The 21,424-nt window shown below is 39.1% G+C and overlaps 1 protein-coding gene across 1 annotated transcript in view; it reads right to left on the reverse strand.

Moving 5' to 3' along the window:
* LOC112821941 (Y-box-binding protein 1-like) overlaps positions 1–1,996 on the reverse strand; it is an 11,984-nt gene extending 9,988 nt beyond the window's left edge. Inside the window, 1 exon segment of the mRNA XM_073894904.1 lies at positions 1,919–1,996. Within this exon segment, the coding sequence (XP_073751005.1) occupies positions 1,919–1,996 (78 nt within the window).
* Positions 1,997–21,424: the final 19,428 nt, after the last annotated feature.

Here is a 21,424-nt window from a genome sequence, read left to right on the forward strand (position 1 = left end):
CCAGACGAAATCTAGGTCTCCTACTCCTCCGCCATCTTGCTCCGCCCCCTATTCTGTCATTTTTGAGGTGTGTCAAACTTCCATTTTTAGCTGGAAATCCTCATTTACTTTATATATAAGAAATCTCAGATGCAGAGAAATTACATGTCTTGCCCAAAGTTATAAAGACAATTAGTGGCAGAAATGAACCTTTGTTTAAGAACAGAAACAGTTCTAGTAATATAAAGAAAATGGAATTTCAAAGTTGAATTAGCACAGAAACCACATTAGTTCCTTGTGATAGATTTAGGATATTGTTTTCCTAATCAGGAGATTTTTAGAGCTGACTTTTTTGTTATCATTTCAAAGATGTGAATGTCGCCGTGTCTCACAGAACCATTGTGAGAGTTAATAGATGAAAGTTTCTTTGGAAGGCTTCGAGTGCTTCTATAGAAAGAGGAGAAGCACAGTGTTACTTAGCCAATGCTGGCAATATCCTCTCAATGCTCACTTGTAAAATAATCAGAAAATGTGGGCTAGGTATGGACAAGAAGTGACTTGGAATTCAATTTAATCAATTACTAGGACATTATTCAGAAGACTGTGGTCGACATTTTCAAGCCCTGATGGACCAAATTCTCTGTTCCACAATTCAGTAAATAAACTAAGCTTTCACTAGAAAGAAAGCAAGCTGTAAATAAGGAAAAGAACAATAAAGTATTCCTAGGCATCTATTCATTTTGGTGTCTAAAATAGAATTTCCAGGCAGACAATGCAATTATAATAGGTAAGGGGATATAGAATCCTATACTAAAGGAGGTTAACTAGGTTTCCCCTGTACTGTGTGCCTTTTAGCCTTCCTAGAAAGTGAGAAAAATGAAACTTGTGTCTTTATCTGTCTAGAGATTTGTACAGAAATGGGAAATGGAGCCAAACATAGAAGTAGTTCTCATACCTTAGGCCTAGAGGGAGAGGAAGGGGGCAGGGGGAGGGAGAGAGGGAGGGAGAAGGAGAGAGTGGGGAAGATGGGGAGAGGAAGGTTGGAGAGATAGCTACTGAAGATACCTCTATGAGTGAAAAAGAGTTCATTAGTTTGTAAACCTTTGCTTTTGCAAGTCTACATCTCTGTCTTAATTAGTAAGGGTGATTCCTTCTCAAAGAGAGGCTTATCCCCTCTTCCTTTCCCTTCTTGATGGGCATTTTCACATTCTGCAAACCTATTTTCTTCTAGAGGAGGTTATAATTCATAGCACAGCTAATCATTCATGGTGGGGAAGAAGAAAGTATGGGAGTCCTTCTGAGCTAAGTTATTTTAGGGTCTTGCTAAGCACATAGTCCATGGCTCTTAGATATGGCCATAGATTACCATCAGTCAGCCAACTCCTGTCATATTCCAGAAAGGATTAGTACTATAAATGACCCTAAGGTTCAAATTTACTTATATTTAAATTGAGACTCGACTCTGCTTTTTTGTTTAACTGCAGTCTGCAGTTTTGTTTTGTTTTGTTTTGTTTTTTAATAGTTGAGGTGCCAAGGATATGAATATGCTGAGAGAGGAAGCAAATTAAATTTACCAAAATCTTCTTGTTTTTACTCTCTGTATAGACACAGTTAGAAACTAGTGCTGATTTGGGTTTCTTTGTGGAAATAGAGTTACATGGTGGAACTGTGCTGAGAAGTGTGGTGGGATGGGGTGTAGGACACATGACCCCCAAAATATGACACCTTGGCACATTGAATATTTTTAAGCTGAAGGAGTTTGAGAAAATGGCAGAAGCCAGCCAGCATGCTCACCTGAAATGGGTCATAATCCCTCATGTGAGAGATGCCCACTCCATACCTGGAGGAAAGGAGCGTCATTATCTCCAAGACAGAGGGACATCCAAGAAGAATTTGAATAAATAAGCCTGCTAAGTTTCCTCCAGTTTACTACACTTACCTCATATTCTCTATCGTAAGTATCTATATGACTGTCCACTCTCTGAAACTTGGCATAAAAATCCTCAGGTTTAACCATTTCTTCAGGTCTTCATTTCATTATGAAGGCTCTCATGCCATGGGAATCATGTTAAATAAGTGTATATGCCTTTCTCCTGTTAATCTGTCCTTGTCAGTTTAATTTTCAGACCCAGCAAGGGACCCTGAGAGGGTCCAGAAAAATTTTCCCTCCCCTGTAAGAGGATCTTTGAGTCAGGACACATTTGGACCTTCAAAGATGCCAGAGTTTCTGACTAGGCAAGAGAACAAATAAATAAATACAGAAAAAGAATGCCCAACTTTAAACCATTTTCTGTGGAACTAGCCATTCTTTGACTTGCCTTGTCTCATGGGCAGCCTGAGCAAGCACAGTGAGCTTCTATGCTTGTAGATGAACAGAATGCTCAGAGGACCTATTTTCTATGGACGTTGTAAGAGCAGGAATGCAAAAGTATCTGATTATTTACCCGTTAGTCATTAATGACTGCTCCCCCACTTCTAATGGCCCAAGACTTCTGTGTTTAAGTTAAAGAAGCTAGTTTGATGTAGCTCAGAGAAAAGACCAAATAATTTTCCTTACGGCCTTCTTATGTATGCAGACTCTAGATAAGGGTGCTAATAACTCATATTCACCGAGTGCTCATCACATGCCATGGACTCTTCTAAGGCCCCTGTTTCCCATGACGACTGTATGAAGTACATGTCCATATAATCCCCATTTTACAGACCGGAAATGGAGGCAAAGAAAATTCACTTGCTTGCCCCCGGTCACACAGCAAGGGTGTGGCAGAGAACTGATTTGAATCCAAGCCATATGGCTCTAGAAACTCTGCTTTTGACCACTCTCTGTCTAGCCTTGTTAAAAAAAAAAGGTTGGAAGACCCAAGCAATATTCTTTCATATGCCCTGTGCTTTAGTCAACCTGGCTCAAATGTTCTTCATGGACACAGCTTATGATTTCTCAGCTCTGTGCCTTTACTCATGTTTCTGCTCAGAATACCTTTCTTTTCAAATACTCTATTTCCTTCTGTTCTGTTAAGGCCCCCCCACCCCCCAATCAAGCAATATCCAGTTCAAGAAGCTTTTCTAAGACCCTTAGTAGGAATTAATCTCTCTCTTTTTTGAACTTTGAGATGTTTTATATTTTCCTTCCTAGTAGTACTTATTGCTCTCTGTTGTTTATTCTTCCCTCCCCATTAAATTGTAAATTACTTGGAAACAGAGCCATTTATTTGTGTATCACTGTACATTCCTGGCATAGGCTGTGCCTATGGTATATGCTTACAAGTTGGTTTAATTAATATCACCAGGAGACGTGTCCAAATTGTGCTTATTTTGCTTTAGGGAAAATCGAAGCCACGGGCAATGATTCACATACACTCTCTCGTTTCTGTGTTTCCACACATGATTGCCTCCTGAGTAGCTGTCTCATTGGGTCACTGACTTCCAGAAAGCTGTCCACGGATATACAGTCACAGGCCTAAAGTTTAATGACAGATAATAGATTTTCAGAGATGGTTACATAAGGCAAGAGTTAACAAGGATTAGACAGAGATATGGCTTCCCCAGTGTTAAAAAAATGGCGATTTTTTGAGGGACTGGCTATTTTATAGAGCACAGAAGCGGGGGTAGAGGAAACTGATGGGACTGTTCAATGCTCCCCTGTTCTGTGGAGCGTTGCCCATTAAAGCGAGGAAACAAATTTTACCAGATGATGAAACACTGGTGAAGATGAGCCTGGCCCTTCTCAGTTGTTTGTTACACTTCATTCAATCCCTGTTTTTAACGTGAGTATTCTGACTTTTTTATTTGCACGCCCTTTTCAATTCTCTCTCCCATTTTCTCATAAAAATTTTATTTTCATTCTAAGTAACTTTCTTCCAGATCCCTAGTATTTATTCAAAGGTTTGCTGCTCTTAGGACTATTTCATCTTTCCAACATCCTGGGAATGTTTTCACTTTTTGGTTTTCCTTGCTTCAGTTAGTCTTTTGTTGCTTCCATTTCTTTTCCTTTTTTTCCCCCCAGACTGTAGCCTGAGTCAATAATGGAAACACTTTCTTCTTTGCAGCTTCCCTTAGAAAAAAATCTCCCTGTGTGAATATGAATGGGGTCTGTAAAGAAAAAACCATAACTTCAAATCATTTGGGAAATTAATAGGAGAGAGGTATAAGTTGGTGATCAGGAAGGCAAGGCACAAGATATTCTGAAAAACCTGCAGTAATTTTGAAGCAAGTTCCCAATTTGTGACAAATGACACTGAAGGAAGGAGGAGAGAGGGTACTTAACTCTTAAGATATGGCTGAATGTCCTTTGAAGCCATCAAGAATAATGATAGACAATACAGTCTTATCTATGGAAAAGAGATTATTTTGCTGCACAATGCACTCTATTTTTGTCAAGTGCTCTAAGCCTTCGATGGTTTTAAAATGTATTGGTGCTTTGGGGAAATTTGTTTTGAATGGTTGTGCTAAAAAAAGAATTCATATAACCAGTTCCTTTTTTAATCAGGTCACTTTTCTCCCATGAATAAGTTAGTAAATTTCACCTGGGGTAAGCCTACTTCACTTTCCATGATGGTGGAATCCCTTCATGACTTGGCTTATGATCAATGAAATTGGCTACAGTACACTTCAAAACACCTGCCTAAAGTGAATCAATCACAAATAATAGAAAGCTGATGTCATAGGCCTGGCTGTTAATTGTTTCTTATTAGGATTCATTATACAAAAATATAGGAAGAGTCATGGATTCCATTGTTTTAGAGTTGGCTTTCCCTCACCATTTTTCAGGGCCTTTACTATGGGCTGTGCTGATACCCAGTGACACATGGAAGTCTTGCCAAACGTGATCAGTGAGGCTGGAGAAGGAAGGAAACTTCCCTTCATTATTTCCACAGCAATTCTTCAGAGAAGTTGGCAAGTGTAACATCCCTACATATGCCTCTTGGCATTGCCAGTTCTATTTTTAAATTATATATGTGTACAAATTAGTAAACTGTTACCAAGAGATGGAGTTCCCATGTTTCAGAGTATATGCTTGAAATATACTAGAAGTGGGAAATCTCCATTCATGTTACAGTCCTTCTATCAAAAGGGGTTTAATTCCAATGGGTAGGAACAAAAGAGAGTAGCTGAGTAATAGAATGAGACCAGTTAACATAGTTAGAGAGAGGTTTCCAGTGAAGTGGAAGATTCTCAGGAGTGAAGGTAGTATTTTCAGTGCAGAATGAAGCCAATGACGGGGACCTGACACGAAATAAGTAAAGAAGCCCAAATGAGGCAATGAAGAGATGTAGCTGCACAGGGCTTTTGAGTTTGGGATGTCTGGCTCAGTTCGTCAGAGAGTCTGAGAAGCGGGTGTGCATCACAAATACTGGGTTCAGAATCAAATCTCTGTGTGGCTGGCTAGAACCCTTTTCAGGGTCTGGGAACTGATGGGGAGCTACTTTGTAGCGAGAGACTTTGACACGTTTGATCTCATTTTAACTGAAGAGGTCATCATAGTGCGATAAAACTCTAATGGATAAAAACACTTGCAAAGTGATTTTAGTCAGTATCTTTTTTTTTCCTTTTATTGATTTAAAAAAATCATCCATTTTCAGGATTTTACTTAGTTATGCATGTTATAGAATTTGGAGAACCTCATCATCCAGATATTAAAATTGTTTTTCTATTATTAAAAATTTTTTCTTTTAGGTATATGTACAGGTATTTTATAGATTTTATTAATTATTCTTTAAATCTTACCATACATAGGCATTTAAGTTGGTTTTGGCTTTTCAAATATTATAAATGTGCTGGCATAAGCAACATTTTGCATAAAGCTTTGTTTGTATTAAAATTATTTCTTCAGGCAAGATAACTATAAATAGGATCACTGGTTTAAAGGCTATAAGCAATTTCAGGCTCTTGATGCATATTGTTATTTTTTTCCTCAGAAAGAGTAAATTAATTTACACTTCTATCATCAAAAGAGAATTGCCTACTTCACTGTACCCTTATCAGCATTAGGAATTGTTTTCTTTTTTAATCTGTGCTAATTTAGTTGTTTTTCTTTTAATTTGCATTTTGGGTCATTACTTAGATTGAACGTTTTTACTTATGTTTATTATCCACTTACATTTCTTTTTTGAAAAGTTATACTCCCTGTTAAAATGTGGAAAAAATGTCCTGGTACATTTCCTCTGATCATTAACAGTTCTTAGATTTTTTTTTTTTTTAAATAAGAAGACAAATTCTTATAATGATTCTGCAGGTCTTTGTATAAGGAGGTAAAATCCTTCCTTATTTCTGACTGATGTTACTTTAACTCTCTAACAAGTAAATGCCATCTCTGGGATGGTCAAAAGCATGTGTTTAATGCCTGCTTTCATATGGCATGGTGTTAGGGGCAAAATAAAAGCACTTTATCCAGCCACATGCCCTGTGAATTCCCAAGCTTGGCCCCTTGTTAAAAATAATAGCTGGTGAATTACTGCATTTATTTTGAAAAGTCGTTACTCAGTGCCCAGTATCTGGAGACATTAATTAGTACTTTGGTCACCTTGGGATTCAAGGGACTTTAAATACTTGCCTTGTTAATTTTTCTTTCCACTTTTCAGTTTTGCCACACAATGTTGTACTCTGATAGGCAGGTGCAAGCCAGAAGACCATTGCCAGGCATCCACAATTGCATGTCAATCACCCTCCCACCTAAAGATATATTACTCACTCCCCAGAATGAATCAGAAACAAGAGCTTTGTTTTTAACTTTGACAACACTTCTCCTTAAACAGTCCTCAGTACCCACAGGGCTGAATACCTTTCTGGATTATTAGAACATCACTGAGGTTCCAGCCCCTTGACTTTGGTCTGAAAGCTTCTTCAACCTTCAACTGAAACTTCCTCTGGGTTGTTGGCTCAGTGACTGTCTTTGCAAAGCCATCCAAGTGGTGCTGCCACATGGGAGCTATTTTAAGGTCTCTCGTGGAGCCCGAGATGTATTTCTGTGCTCTAGCAGACATCCCTCAAAACTTCTGTGTTTGTGGCCAGACGGGTCACCCTGCGCCTGGGCTCCCATTTTGTTAGTGGAGCAGAGATGCCAACCACCCTGAGGTGGGCAACCAGGGCCATTACCCTAAGCAAAGACACACTGGGCCAGATCACACCATGCTCTGACTTTTGGTAACCACTGCATGACTTCAGCCACATTCTTTAGCCTCGCTTTCCTTATCTGCAAAATAAGAGAGTGGGAGCAGATGGTCACACAGATTTCTCCCATCTGTATGGATGAATGAATCTAACTCTGCTAGCCTCTGTAGACTTGATCTTTTTTTTTTTTTTTTACTTCTAATCCTCTTACTCCAGAACATTAATCAATTATTTTAAGAATCACTTTAGACATCCCCCCCATGTGCTAACCGTGAGTATCAGTCAGGTGCTTACTTTTTCTTCTCCCCAACTACAGGGATAAAGTGTCTTAAAATACATAAGGATCAGAGGGGCTCAGTAGCAATCGTGTGCTGAAGTCCTAGTTGTCAGCTTTGGGCTGTGAGGTTAGACCCTGGATTGTGCTAGGACCACAGCAGTAGACACGGCCAGAGAAAGCTAGGGTGAAAAGGGACCGCAGGTCACGTGGAGAAGATCAGGAAAAACTCTTTTCTAATTCAGACGAGGCAGATTTTTGCATCGTGATGCAGGATATATTCTGGAAGACTGGTACAGGTCTCCTCCACAAAGTTGCCAAGAAAGTAGACATGGAAACACGGAGGAAACGCTGGAAACTAGGACAGTACTGGGGAGCTTGAGTCAGCATCACTAGGAGTTGATTCCCAATGAAGTAGGAGACCATTTTAAATGTGTAGCTGTTTGACACATTTGTCACTGGTTTATCTAAGGTGGGGTTTAGGTTGTTTGTCAAACTCCAGTGAAAGGGGTCTATTTGAATAGAGTCAGACTTTGGAAATGTAAACTTGGGTGGAACCAACTGTACATCCGGTTGTTATTTGAAGTTCCCTCAGTGACCAAGAGACAGTAGTTCTCCCAACCAGGGTCCCCGCTTAAACTGGCCTGGAAGGCCAGTCCTGGGAACCTATCTGTGTGCACACTTCCTGGGTTTATCTCGTCAAGGCAATATCTGGAAAATTGATCAACTATGAAGAGGCATTCAAAATGTAAACTATTTAATGGATAAGCAGATGTTTCTTTTATCTGTGCTTTTTTTAAAAAATAACATGCCACTGTTGCCAAGATCGTGAACTAGCACAAGCTGCTGTCTCTTTGCATTAAAATGAACACTGAGAACTCTATAGAAGTGAGAGAGAAATGGAGAGTTCAGGAACTAAGAAAATAGGATAAACCTTTGGGGAAGCTACTGTTTGCATTGAGCTGGTATAAGTGGAGAGAGCTTCCAAGGATGAAGGGCCGCAGAGGGCAGGGGTAGCATGAGTGAGGGGAAGCTTCTTTTGTTCTGTTTTTCCATTCTCTGCATTTCCTTGAGCCCAGGGCTACTCTTCACAGAAGTCTGTGTCTGCAGCCAGACATGGAGCCCCCGGCCCCCAGCAGATACAAGCTCTGCTAGTTGAGAAGTTGATGAGAGCAGATGTTGGGGACTGGAATCATCTAAAGACTCACTGTCTCACATGTATGATGGCTGATGCTGGCTGTCAGCTGGTCCTTAGCTGGGACTGTTGGCTGGAACACCAATGTGTAGCCTGACATGTGACATGGTGACTGGGTTCCGAGAGAGAGAGAGATGTAGGCAGAAAGTGTATTACCTCTTATGGAAGTCAGACATTCTGTTTCATTCTCTTTGCCAGGGTGGTCACAGAGTTCTGTCCAGGTTCCCGAGGCTAGGAAATAGCTTACACCTCTTGATGGGAGAGCAACAAGGGTCGAGAAGACTATGTAGAACTGGACATGATTGTTGCAAGCATTTTGGGAAAATAAACTTGTCACATAAAATAACTTCTAAATAAGGACCAGAAACTGGACAACAAATATTATCTGTATCAGGTGGTTTGAACCAGTGGAAAAAGAATTTACATGTAAACTGAAGGACAAGAGCCTGCCGGAAGTCTATTTAGACAAGGAATTCAGGCCTCTCTTAGGAGAGAACTCATTCCAAGGGAGAACATCAGAGAGACAAACTTTGTTCAGGAATAAACAACCCCCACAGTGATTAAAAATGGATTTTGAATGCAGTTTCATGAAATTGCTCTTGTCAAGAATGACTCAGGGATAAAGCTTTTAGAAAAGGGAAAAAAAAAAAAAGCTTACCTGTTAAGATTGCAAGTCCAGGCTTTAAAAGGACTGGCTCATAAGCTTAAAAATATAGCAAGTATTTAATGAAAAAAAATCCCCACAAGATTACCAAGGTAACCATGTTTATTAGCTCTTGTCAATATGCTATGTAACTGCTACAAAATCTAATGGCTTAAGAAGCATATAAGCTGGTCACCTGGGGCTTGTTAGTTCTAGTTTGGATTTGGCTGGTAGCTCCAAGCTTCAATAAGGGCTCGTCTCGTCTGTTCCCGGTATCTCCCATCCTATCTTCTTTGGGTCAGTAGACTAGCCGGGACATGTTGAGTCAGGTGATGACAGAAGTTCAGAGGTGAGTGAATAAAGGTGATGTCTGCTAAGGACTGGCATCTAAACTGTCCATTTCAACCCATTGGTCAAAGCAAGCCATGTGGCCATGCCCAACATCAGTAGTGTGGGAGGAATATACTCAGCTTCAGTGGGTGGAAATGCAAACCACATGTCAAAAAGCAGGAAAAGAGGGAAGAAGTGAAAACAGTAATGCATTTTACCACACTGACCGTTGATGGAAAAGAGCAATTTTTTTTCACATGATTTCTGTGTCCACAAACATTGTGATATGTTCATGCACACACAAATTTTAGCCATTTAGTGTTAGAAAAGTAAGAAAGAACACCATGTTTGTCAGTGAGTCAGCATCTCATGGGAAAGGCTCAAGGTTTCACTTATTTTGGAGTCTAGAACTAGACAAGGAAACCCTTTTTTAAAAAACGTTTTTTTTTTTGTTTGTTTGGGGGGGTTATTTATTTATTTATTTATTTATACTGTGAGATGTGATGCACATGCTTATCCCTAAAGGTAACATATAAAGAATGCCTGTCTAAATATGGAATGAGGGTTAGAGGTAGTATAATGTAATATGCAGCTGGAAAAAAAAAACTGGCTGGGATCAGGTTGTGAATTGTATGCCTAACAGGCTGAGGAGGCTGGCTTTACCCTCTGGTGAATCATGAGAAAGCTTTAACTACATCAGATTTTGATATTAGAAACCAAGTTGAATTTTAGAAACCTGATTCTAATGACAATGTAAAGAGATATAGGGGAGAGATACATGAATATAGACCAAATGTAACTTGATACAAGGTGGACAATGAGTATTATTCTTTTAAAAAAATTTATTAGAGAGAGAGTATGGGGGGCAGGTGGGGCAGAGGGAGAGGGAGAAGCAGACGCCCCACTGAGCAGGGAGCCCGATGCGGGGACTCCACTCCAAAACCCCGAGATCATGACCTAAGCTGAAGGCAGACTTTTTTTTTTTTTAAGATTTTTATTTATTTATTTGACAGAGAGAGCAAGAGAGCACAAACAGGGGGAACAGTAGAGGGAGAAACAGGCTCCTGGCCAAGCAGGGAGCCCAATGCGGGACTTGATCCCAGGACCCTGAGATCATGACCTGAGCCAAGGGTAGACGCTTAACCATCTGAGCCACCCAGGCGCCCTGACAATGATTATTATTCTAAAGGAGAAATATAGCAATGAACAAGCAGAGAGTAGAGAGATTAATCCCACCTGGGAGGTTTTGGGAAGACCACTAAATAAGATAAATTGAAATCACATGATGGGAGAGGAAAGGCAAGCAAGGAAGAAGGTAGAACATTCATTTATTCAGCAAATATTGAGTGCTACTAGGTTCTGGGCCCTGTGTTAGTTACTGGGGATGCACTTTTGGACAAAATTAGAAGCATTTCCTGTCATTGAGGAGTTTATATCTAGCAGAGATTTAAACATTAATCAGACATTAACACAAAGAAATTTAAAACTCTAATGGTAACAAGCCTTGTGAAAGAGAGCTACACAGTGCTAATTGACTCTTTGCAAGGAGTGTGCCCTGGTTAGGTTAGGACAATCAGGAAATTCTTCCATTAGGAAGCAACACAAAAGCAGAGATCTGAAGGGTTAGTAGGGATTAATTAGGTGAAGGAAGGAGGGATGACATTCGACAATACCGATTACTCACCACATGCCAGATGATTCCTAAATGCTTTACATGTATGAAATCTGTTTATTTTGAGAATAACTTTGTGATCTAGGCTCTGTTATTTATCTCCATATTACAGATCCTGCAACTGGAGCTCACAGAGAGTTTAAAGTTATACAGCTTGTAAAGGTGCCCCCAGCATATGAACCTGGACAATTGTTCCAATACTCCATCCAGTTCTCTGTGTTCTCATATGCCATCTCCCCAAATAAGGAAGAACAAATGGCATGCATATTCAAGGCTCTGGAGGAAGGCATGTTGGGAGTGAGGGACTGAAAGGAGACCATGTGAACAAGCAGAGGTAGCCAGAAATGGAGTGAGGCAGGCATGGTAGATAGGGGACACTGAGGTGGGACTTAGTAGCACATGTAAAGGACCTTTTGGGGAGCAGTTGTAATATATCAATGCCTTGTAAGCAGTGAAATCATATTTTTAGACATTCATTGTGGAAATATTGTGGAGAGGGCATGGGGGAGCAGCGTAAATACTAACGGACCAATTTGGTGGCTAGTGTAATATGTCAAGCTATTGCAAAAGATGGGCAGCTGCAGGGTGGATCTTAGCTTTCTAGCAGGTAAAATTGTGTGGACTCCATGAATTGAATATCAGAGGGAGAGTGAAAGGGGAATAAAGGTGTTAAGAACGACTTCTTGTACCCGGCATAAACAAGTGGACACCTGGCACCAAGGATGGGCTTGCTTAATGGATTATTTTGCGGACTGGGGCAAGGTCAGCTCTGCCATGTTTGGGAATTGGGCTAAGGAGAAATGAGAAGCAGTCTGGGATGACTGTAGCAGAGTGTGCCCTGCTTGCCTATGGCTTTTCCTCTTATTGCTGCAGATTCGTAGTTGACATTGCCACAAAAATAGAGAAGACTGGTAGGTATCAGTTGCCACAAAAATATAGAAGCAAATACAAATGGAAGAAGAAATTGGCTTCTTCTGGTAGATAAAATTAGATATAGAGACAAGAATCACTTTATTAAACTCAGGTTTATTCCTAGATACATTAGATTTTCTGGTTGGCAACAAAATCTAAATGGTAGAAGAATCATAAAGCTAAATAATGTCAAGCAATTTTGATTCAAATATGAGTCAGATTTTTTCATCATCTAGGTCTTGATGAAATACAGGGTTCTAGGACTAGGTGGTGTCTCAAGGGATGAGATGTTCTCCATTTCCTCTAAGTTCAAATGCATTCATACTGCCACAAATGATTTTTTCCCCCTTAAAAATGGCCACAGGAAGCTAACATTTATTTATTTATTTGTAGGCAAATAGTATTTGCTTTCCAGAAATGAGAAAGTCTCGCAAGCCCTTTTTGGTATGAAAATCAGGTTGATTGAAAGAAATGCCTTGCCTTAAAGGGCAGACCTGCACTGTTGCAAAAATTTAATTAAGCTTTAAAAGTGTGTGAAATGCAATTGAGCAGTTCAAGCAAGTAGATTGGAATAGAGGCTTCAGGTGATAAACAGGATACTAAATGTATTTCAAAGTGAGATTCAGATATAAAAGTACTGCCCCACTAGAAGCCATTTTTAATTAGACTTTACTCTTGGTTCACTTGTATAAAAGCGTTAATAACGGTACTTAAACCCATAAATTTAACTTTGCTTTTATGCCCTGTCCTTGAGACAGTGAATTATCATGAACTGTAAAACACACATGGACAGTTATTTTCTAACTCTTGATTACATTCATTGTTAGAACTTTACAACTCAATCCAAAACATGATCTTGGCAGCTTTTTCGTGAATTTAGATCACACAGAGAGATAAGCAAGATGATTTAGCCAGTGGGTCTCAACAATGCCATTTTGACCCCTAGAGATAATTTTAGAAATTTGTGGAGGCATTTTGGGCTGTCCCAGCAACTGGGGGAACTTACTGGTGTTTGATGGATGGGACCGAGATGTTAGCTGTCCTGCCAAGTCTGGGACAGTTTTATAAACATAGAATCTCCTCTATATCTGCACTGTCTACTCACTGACTAGTCTATTGGTCATTCACATAGGTGAGAATCCCCTTTATAATTATCTGAGCCTAGAATGTAACTCAATTTTACCTATCAATAAATTTTGATTATTTTTTTCTTTCCAGAGCTTTAATATAAACTGAATTTTCCAGAAATAATATTGTAATGCATACTGAAGAATTGTATATTGCCTTATTTTTAATTGTACAAAGATGTGATCTCCACTTTGATATATCATGCCATCAATGGGAACACCTGCTGCTTATAGTGGACAAATTTGAGCCGCACACTCCAGCTCATCAGTATGCATTTACTGCTCATGCCCCGTTCATGGTGATTCTATGTACAGGTGCAAGAATCTGACTTCATTATGTCTTCACAGGTAGTTGCTGTATTGCAATGTAGCTATGTCTGAGAACTTCTATCTCAAAATACCAATTTATACCAGCACATTACACATTGTTTTCTTTTTTATTTAATATGTATTTAGTAATTATGGATATAGATAAGTCATATTATTTATAAGAGTATTCATTACAAAAATGTATAAAAAGGGGGGTGTTAGGTCCAATAGGGTTAATTGAGTCTGAGCATCACTCAAGCACATACGTGAATTCTATAAATTTTAAAAGGCCAAGAAAAGACATTTGAACCCACTGTAGTTGAGGATTAGGTTATGGACAACATAAATGAATACCTGAGATTTGACTAGAGGTGTTGGGTTGAAAAAGCATAAGTCAAAAATATTACCAGTAGTTTACATTTTACAATATATACATACATCACCGTATTTTAAAGGTGAGGAAATATTTGGAAAATTATGCATAAGTCTATAAACATTTTTTACAAGGTTTATTTATTTATTTTCAGAGAGAGTGAACGTGTGCAGGCACGAGCAGGGGCAGGGGCAGAGGGAGAGAATCTTCAAGCTGACTCCCCACTGAGCGCAGAGCCTGTTGGGGGCTAGATCTCATGATCCCAAGGTCACGACCTGAGCTAAAACCAAGAGTCCAATGCTTAACCGACTGAGCCACCCTGCGTAAATCAATAAGCATTTTAAAATAAAGGCAGTCAAGTTTCTACCGTTAAGTAGATACCATATATAAGTTTGGTTTGCACATTTTTCTTGGGCCTATTTTTAAAACAATTTATCTAGAGTTGAAATAAAACTGATTTTTAAAAATTGGTGTTTGGCCTATGATACAAATTTTAGAAATGTTAATATTTATTTCAGAAATATATTAGTGAGCACCTGAAGTATTTTGTTTTATCTTATTTTTTATTTTCATTTTTATTTTTTAAGATTTATTTATTTGAGAGAGAGAGAGCATAAGCAGGGAGAGTGGAAGAGGGAGAAGCAGGCTCCCCCCTGAGCAGGGAGCCCGATGTGGGACTCGATCCCAGGACCCCGAGATCATGACCTGAGCCAAAGGTAGTTGCTTCACCAACTGAGCCACCCAGGAACCCTGCACTTAAAGTATTTTAATTGATATAAATATCACATACACCCCAAAGACCAGCTAGTCTCAGTCTTTTTAGTCAGATTATCGAAGTTAAGTCATGACTTCATGACTTAGATGCCTTATATATATTACTATATGTGTTATATTTAACAATATATTTTAAGTTAGGCAGTAGATTTAGAGTATTTAACATAAAATCTCCATTCCTCGTATAAGATTTTTCTTCATTGAATTAACTAATAATCTTAACATATGCTTTGCTTGCCTGGAAGACTCAGGCATTGGACAACTGGGTAAGACAAATAGATTCTGAAATTTAAGAGCCAAATTACTATGTGAAATTCTACCAAAACAAAAATTCAGACTGATAATAAATATCTCTTTGTAATGTGTTATAATTATTTAAGAAAAGATGCAGTTCTCAACTCTCATACATTCAACATTCATATAATTGGTTTTAATCTAATCTACGTAATACCCCTAAACTTCCTTACTTACACTAAATTCACACTTTCAAGATGTCAGCTGGACAATCCATTTTTAAAAATACTACACAGAGGTGACCAGCATTTATGGCATTTTTGTTAGTGGTTCCTCTGCTTACTTGCTGTGAAATCATATGCAATTTACTCTGCTAAGCTTCAGTTTCAAATGGGATAATTATAGCATCTCACTATATTTCAGTATTGAATGGACGAATGCATGCAAAGAGGTTTTATACAGTTCTAACATAAAATAAGTGCTCATAAAAATATAATATTCTGAGTATTAATTATTAGCACTAGCAAAGGTCACAATTATTTGGGGATTTTATTTTAATTTGCCCTTATATTTTAAGGAACATGAGGACTAACAAAAGTTAAGATGTTCCTATTATTGCTAAAATGCCTAGTCTCACAGAATTAAACTAATGCAGACAAAGCTGGAAATTATTAGCTGGAGGCTTGCAGTAAGTCTTTAGCCACAATCTTACATACTTTGAACCCACTCTCAGTCTCACATACACTGTGTTCATATGTGAAGAAAAATCACAACAATAGAAAGCATGTATGAAATATTGAGCATATATTGTTAAGGATGGTTTTTGAAAAATAGCATATAGTTTGTGATTTTATAATCCTTTAGCTCTCAGGATAAAATTTTTTTCCTTATGAAAGTGTGTGTGTGTGTGTGTGTGTGTGTGTGTGTGTGTGTGTGTGTTTAAGATTTTATTTATTTATTTGACAGAGAGCACAAGCAGGGGGAGCAGCAGAGGGAGGGGGAGAAGCAGGCTCCCCGCTGAGCAAGGAGGCCGATGTGGGGCTCCAGCCCAGGACCCTGGGATCATGACCTGAGCTGAAGGTAGATGCCCAATGGACTGAGTCACCCAGGCGCCTGCTGGTTGGCTCAGTCTTAAGGTTAAGCGTTCACAGTTTTTTGCATGCAGAAAAAGATTCTATTGAAAACCTATTGAATCCTTCTCATATAGTGACACTGGAAATATTCTGATTCTTTAAGTCAAAATTCTTATGTGGTAACTTAAAAAATTGCTGAGAAGGATAGTGAGCAAGTATGTATTATCTACTCTTTCATTAAGGGAGGGGACGCAATCAATTTGACTTAGGGTCTCCATTGAAAGTAATATATTTTGACATAGAAAGCAAATGGTCATGGTTTAATCAGTGAGCCTCCTTTTAAGGGCTACAAGACTGACTTAAAATATAGAGTGTCTAACAGAGACAGAAGAACAAAAATCAGAGATATTAGCTGTCCTTGGGGGATGAAAGCAGAGATCATATTGAAGCTGTCATTGACAATGTAGTGATCAAATCCTGGCAGAGTTTTTAGTGTCCAGAAATGAGAAAATCTATTTCATTCGTTCTAGTGTCAGGGAGTAATTTCTAGATTTTGTATTTTAAAACATAATTGACTTAGGCAATGCTATAGCATGTACTGTTTATAAACTAGTGATATTTTGGTGATAATGAAATTTTCTTGAATAGGATCCATTCCCACTTTTACCCTCTGTTTCTCCATTCATAAGTGTATGAATGCTGGAAGCCAGTGTGAAGATTCTGCCAAGAGCTAGGCAACTTAATTTCAACTACTTTCTCAGGAACCAGGTATGCAACTACAAGGTCATCTGTGGACCTACTCAGCTCAGTGCAGGAAAAACTTGAGACAAAGCTCCAGGTATCACTGACCACTGTTTTCCCCACTTCTACTAGTAGACCATAATGGTGCCTTGGAACCCCAGGAGGAAATAGTATTTTTCAGAGCCTGTGTCTAAAAACCTCTGAAAGATCTTGGTATTTCCCTTTCTCTGGTAAGTGATCACTTTAGAAAATGACCTGCAGTTACTTTATGGAAAGACTTGGAATAGATTTTCAGTACATAATTGTGCAATATTACATTGCCTTTCCTCAAGGAGGCCCAACATTTTTCTCAATCACGAAGCTCAAAGCCCATGAACTTGCTTCATTGTGGGAACTAGATGAGAGGTCTCGACTCTCCATTGTAGACCTTTAAGTTGAGTTCCTGCACTTGAGATTTCTGTTATACAGATCAGGCAATATTTTAGAAGCAACCTGCTCATCTTTTTCATTTCTAAGAAAACCATAATCAGTGAGCCACTGTCAGATCCATGAGGGTCAAACATTCAGGCTACCAAGTGGTCTCTGTTTCCTGCTGCTCATTATGGAAATTATATCTACGTTGGTTCTGGTAGTTAACCATTGCCACTTGGCCTTTGCCTCTCCAGGCTCCCCTTATCTCTTCTAAAATCAGGGAGGACATCTCAATAGTGGCATATTCTACCTTCATCCTGACCTATACAGGCCAGGTCCCACGGAGTTTTTCAAAGATAGTAGTATTCCCATCAATGATCTATTTCTCAAAATTTAATGAAGAAAGTAGTTTTTGGTCTTTCCAGAAAGATATAGTGGTTTGGGAGCTGTTCAAATAACGTAAAATAAATTCCCTGCAACATCCCTATATTCTTAACTTTTTGTTTCCTTCCTTTACATTATGCTAAGGAAGTTCTGGTCTCTCAACCCCACCAAGCAAACTGCTATAGGCACTTCCCACTGCTAGAGAGAACACATGAAATCCAGAATGTCTGGCAATGCACCCATATCAGTAAATTCAACCTGATCCAATATTAAATTCCATCCTCCTTGGTTTAACACTCTGAGAATCCATTTACATCTATATTACTCGGGTTTCTGCCAGTGTGAATTGGCATAACCTTGCAGTTCCTTTGGCGTATAAGTTATTTCCTCCCTAATCACACTTCGCACTCATCCCTCCAGAGCATGATGAGCTCTGACTCTACTTTTTGGTCCAGTGGCTGTAAGGGTTGGTGTGGGCCTTGAGAAGGAAAGGTGTCTCCTTTTAGGGTGGAACTGGAGAGCTAGGATCAAGACCACACGTGGAAGACGAGCTGTTACCCTCTCTCAGCAGCTTCTTCCTTATCCTGGCCAGGGGCCCTGGGCCTCTGAGCTCATTTAGGCATCCCTGGATCTTGGGAAAAAAGTCTTAGAGTTTTGAGGTTCCAGATGATCACCTAGATTAATAATGACACTGAAATCTTTGAACCGAAATCTAAAAGGCTGACTCCACTGGCATTGTCAAGGAAGATTTGTTCTTACCTGCAACTAATTGGCTTTTAAATAGCTGGGTATGTTAAATTCACCAGGAGTTCTTTTAAGGATTCAGAAAATGCTGACTCAAGGAATTGTTTGAATAAGAGCAATGCAAAGGATGTCATTATAAGGAAGGGTAATATAATTATCACCAACTAATGTTCACATAGTTTCCAGTGAATTTAAAGCACTGAGGCAGGTTTGAAGGAATATATCAAAATTACCTGGCTCAGACATTGATTGGTTGTGTGTGACTTTGGACAAATCATTAAATCTGAGTCTTCAGTTTTTGTTCATGTCAGATGGGTAAAGTAATAGCATCTGACTACCCACAAGGTAGTTATAAGGATAAAATAAGTAGAAAGTTTGCTTGAATAGTGCACGACACAGGGCAAGAGATTAAGAATGAAAAAAAAAAAACATGAACATCCATGGACAGGAGCTATCCTTGCTATTTTCTGGTACAGGAGAAGAATGAGGTGCTTATATGATTGTGGTACTCATGTGCTAATTTTATTTTATTTTTAAAAATATAGCTGTCTGTTGAAGCATATGGGAGTTTGTTAGAATACTCTGTATATTTTTGTTTATGTATGACTTCTACATGATAAAATATTAAAATAAAAAAACAGGTTTCTAATTTAGAGTAATTCCATATTTGGAGTAGGGTTAAGGGAGAAGGCTTTTATTACAGAGGAAAAATTACTGGAAACAAGTAAGAAAAAAGTGAAAGAAGGAAGAGTGATAAAGATAAAAGATCGAAAGTAAGAGTTGTACTCAAGAGTCATACTTGATGCTGGGAGGGAATTAAGGGGTGAGAGGAGAGCCAGCTAACAGAATATATTTTTGGTAAAAATACAAAGGGTAGAAAACAGTGAGGAGAGGAAAAAGAAGAAAAGGACAATGGACCCAATAATTTAGTGGAAGCTCAGGGAAGAGATGCCCCATTCCTGCCCAAGGCTTCTGCTGCTGTCTGCATATGGACGCAATTCAGGTCTATGCAACTGTAACCTTCCCTGTGGTCTGATGTTCCAGATTCATATGCCCAATGGCCTACGGAACACATTTTCTGAGAGTCCTGCAGACCTGCAAACTCAGCGTGTCCAAAGCAGTGATTATTTCCATTTCCTCCCTGTCTCAAACTCTCTCTCTCTCTTTCCCTTTCCCCTTCAACCTCCCCCTCTTTCACACAGGCACGCTCACTTGCTCATAATTTTTATTCCTCCTGTCCTGGTTAATGCCACCCACATAGCCACCCAAGCCACACATTTCTTTCTCCTTCACTTTTCCCCACATCCAATTGGTCACTAAGTTTTCAATTTCTGCCTTGTAAACATCTCATATTTGTCATATCCTTAATTTGTATTCTTTTCAAAATTATGACAGGATTCTCCTGATTTTCTTACTTCTGTGTTGACCCAACCTAAATGATCTGTACATGCTGCCAACAATCAAAGCCCAGAACTGATAGCACTCCACCCCTGCTTAAAACTCGGACAGCTTTGCTTTACATATTAGGCCCTCTATGATCCAGTATGACATGGTTATCCTCATTTGCTCATACCAGACTAATTATAGTTTCTCAAACACAGCGTGCACATTTATGCTTCCGTGCTTTTGCACCTGTTTTTCCTTCTGCTTGGAGTGCTTTTCCATCCAGTTGATGGACTTTTTGCTTATGCTTTAAGAGCAAGTTTAAGAACTCACTCCTCTGTGAAGACTTTGCTGACCCACACCCCATGACAACTTAAGCATAGCCTAGTTAATATCTAACCCACCATGGTCCCTTATGCATATCCTTGTCATGATACCTGATGCCATTTGTTTGCATGTATGTCATCTACTAGATTGTGGATTTGTCTAGGTCAGAGATCACGTTCCATGCATTTCTGTGTCCTTAGCAGCCAGCTCAGTATTTGGCATTCAAAAGTGTTTCATGAGGAATGAGTGCGTGAATACCTGACTATTCAGTTAGAGCAGGTTGATGTTAGCAGGTCCTGTTGGTGTTTCTCTACCCTGAACAATTGTGTCATCAGTGATGAGTCCACTCTGCTCCCTTGAGACCGATGGCACCCTGCTCTCATAACTGGCAGTCCCTGGCTGCAATTTATTCTGTGGTGTAAATAACATACATTAATGGACAACAGAGGTCTTACAAAGTGAACCCTCAAAACCAAAATCCTTTCACTGATCATCCTACCTGTCTCAATGGTCATTGACTAATGACTGTTTTGAGGTATTTCCAGTTATGAATCTCATGCTGCTCTCACTTAGGGAAAGTGATATTTTGTTGTGGGTCCTGGTTTTTGCTGAGGTAGGCAGAACACTCATGTTTAACTAGAGAAAATGTGAGCTCTGTAGATAGCCAGAAGAGAGTGCCACATCTAATACTATATAGTACCCCCTTTCTAACCCTTCACTCAAAGTTGATTTCTGTTCTGGTGGAAATGTTTTGCTATATTTTTTTAGTCCAACTGGTAATGTTAATTTTATCATTAAATATCAATGATGTTGGCATTGTAGCTCATCCTGCCTAAGCTTAAGTGCTTCTCAAGTTAAATTTGATAATGCTCTTTCAAAGGATGTGTAAGGTAACTGGGGAAAGGGTTTTGTGTAGCAGGTTGGCTCTACTTCTTCCCTGTGCTTTTTTTCTGATTTGAGTGTATCTGACTTGACAAGCAGAAGGGACTGCCATCCATGGACCATAGGATCTATTTCATGAGATACTTATATAGGAAGGGTATATCTTGAAATAGAGCTATTTTCCTTTAGTAGCTCTAATGTATGTGCTCATTAAAGATATTTCCTCACCTTGCAAGATGGAACACGTGGATTGATAAACTGATGCTGCCTGGTTTGGATAATCACCCTCTGAACAGAGTGTACAATACCCTTAGCAAGCACAGTTGTGGGAAACTAGAGTTTTTTTTTTGTTGTTGTTGTTTTGTTTTTAAGGTTTATGCCTCCTAGATGACTAGATTTCAAAGCAGAATAATTTGTTTCACCAAAGACTTTCTTAATAAAAATAAGACTATAGAACATGTGGCATATGCTGATATTTCAGTTCATGTATTCTTGCTTCCTGGAAACACCTAGCTAAAATTTACCTTTGAAAGTGATTTTGTAAAAATAT

Source organism: Callorhinus ursinus, unplaced genomic scaffold (genome assembly GCF_003265705.2).
Source record: "Callorhinus ursinus isolate GAN/ISIS: 27379988/994484 unplaced genomic scaffold, GSC_fseal_2.0 scaffold8, whole genome shotgun sequence".
Lineage (NCBI taxonomy): Eukaryota > Metazoa > Chordata > Mammalia > Carnivora > Otariidae > Callorhinus > Callorhinus ursinus.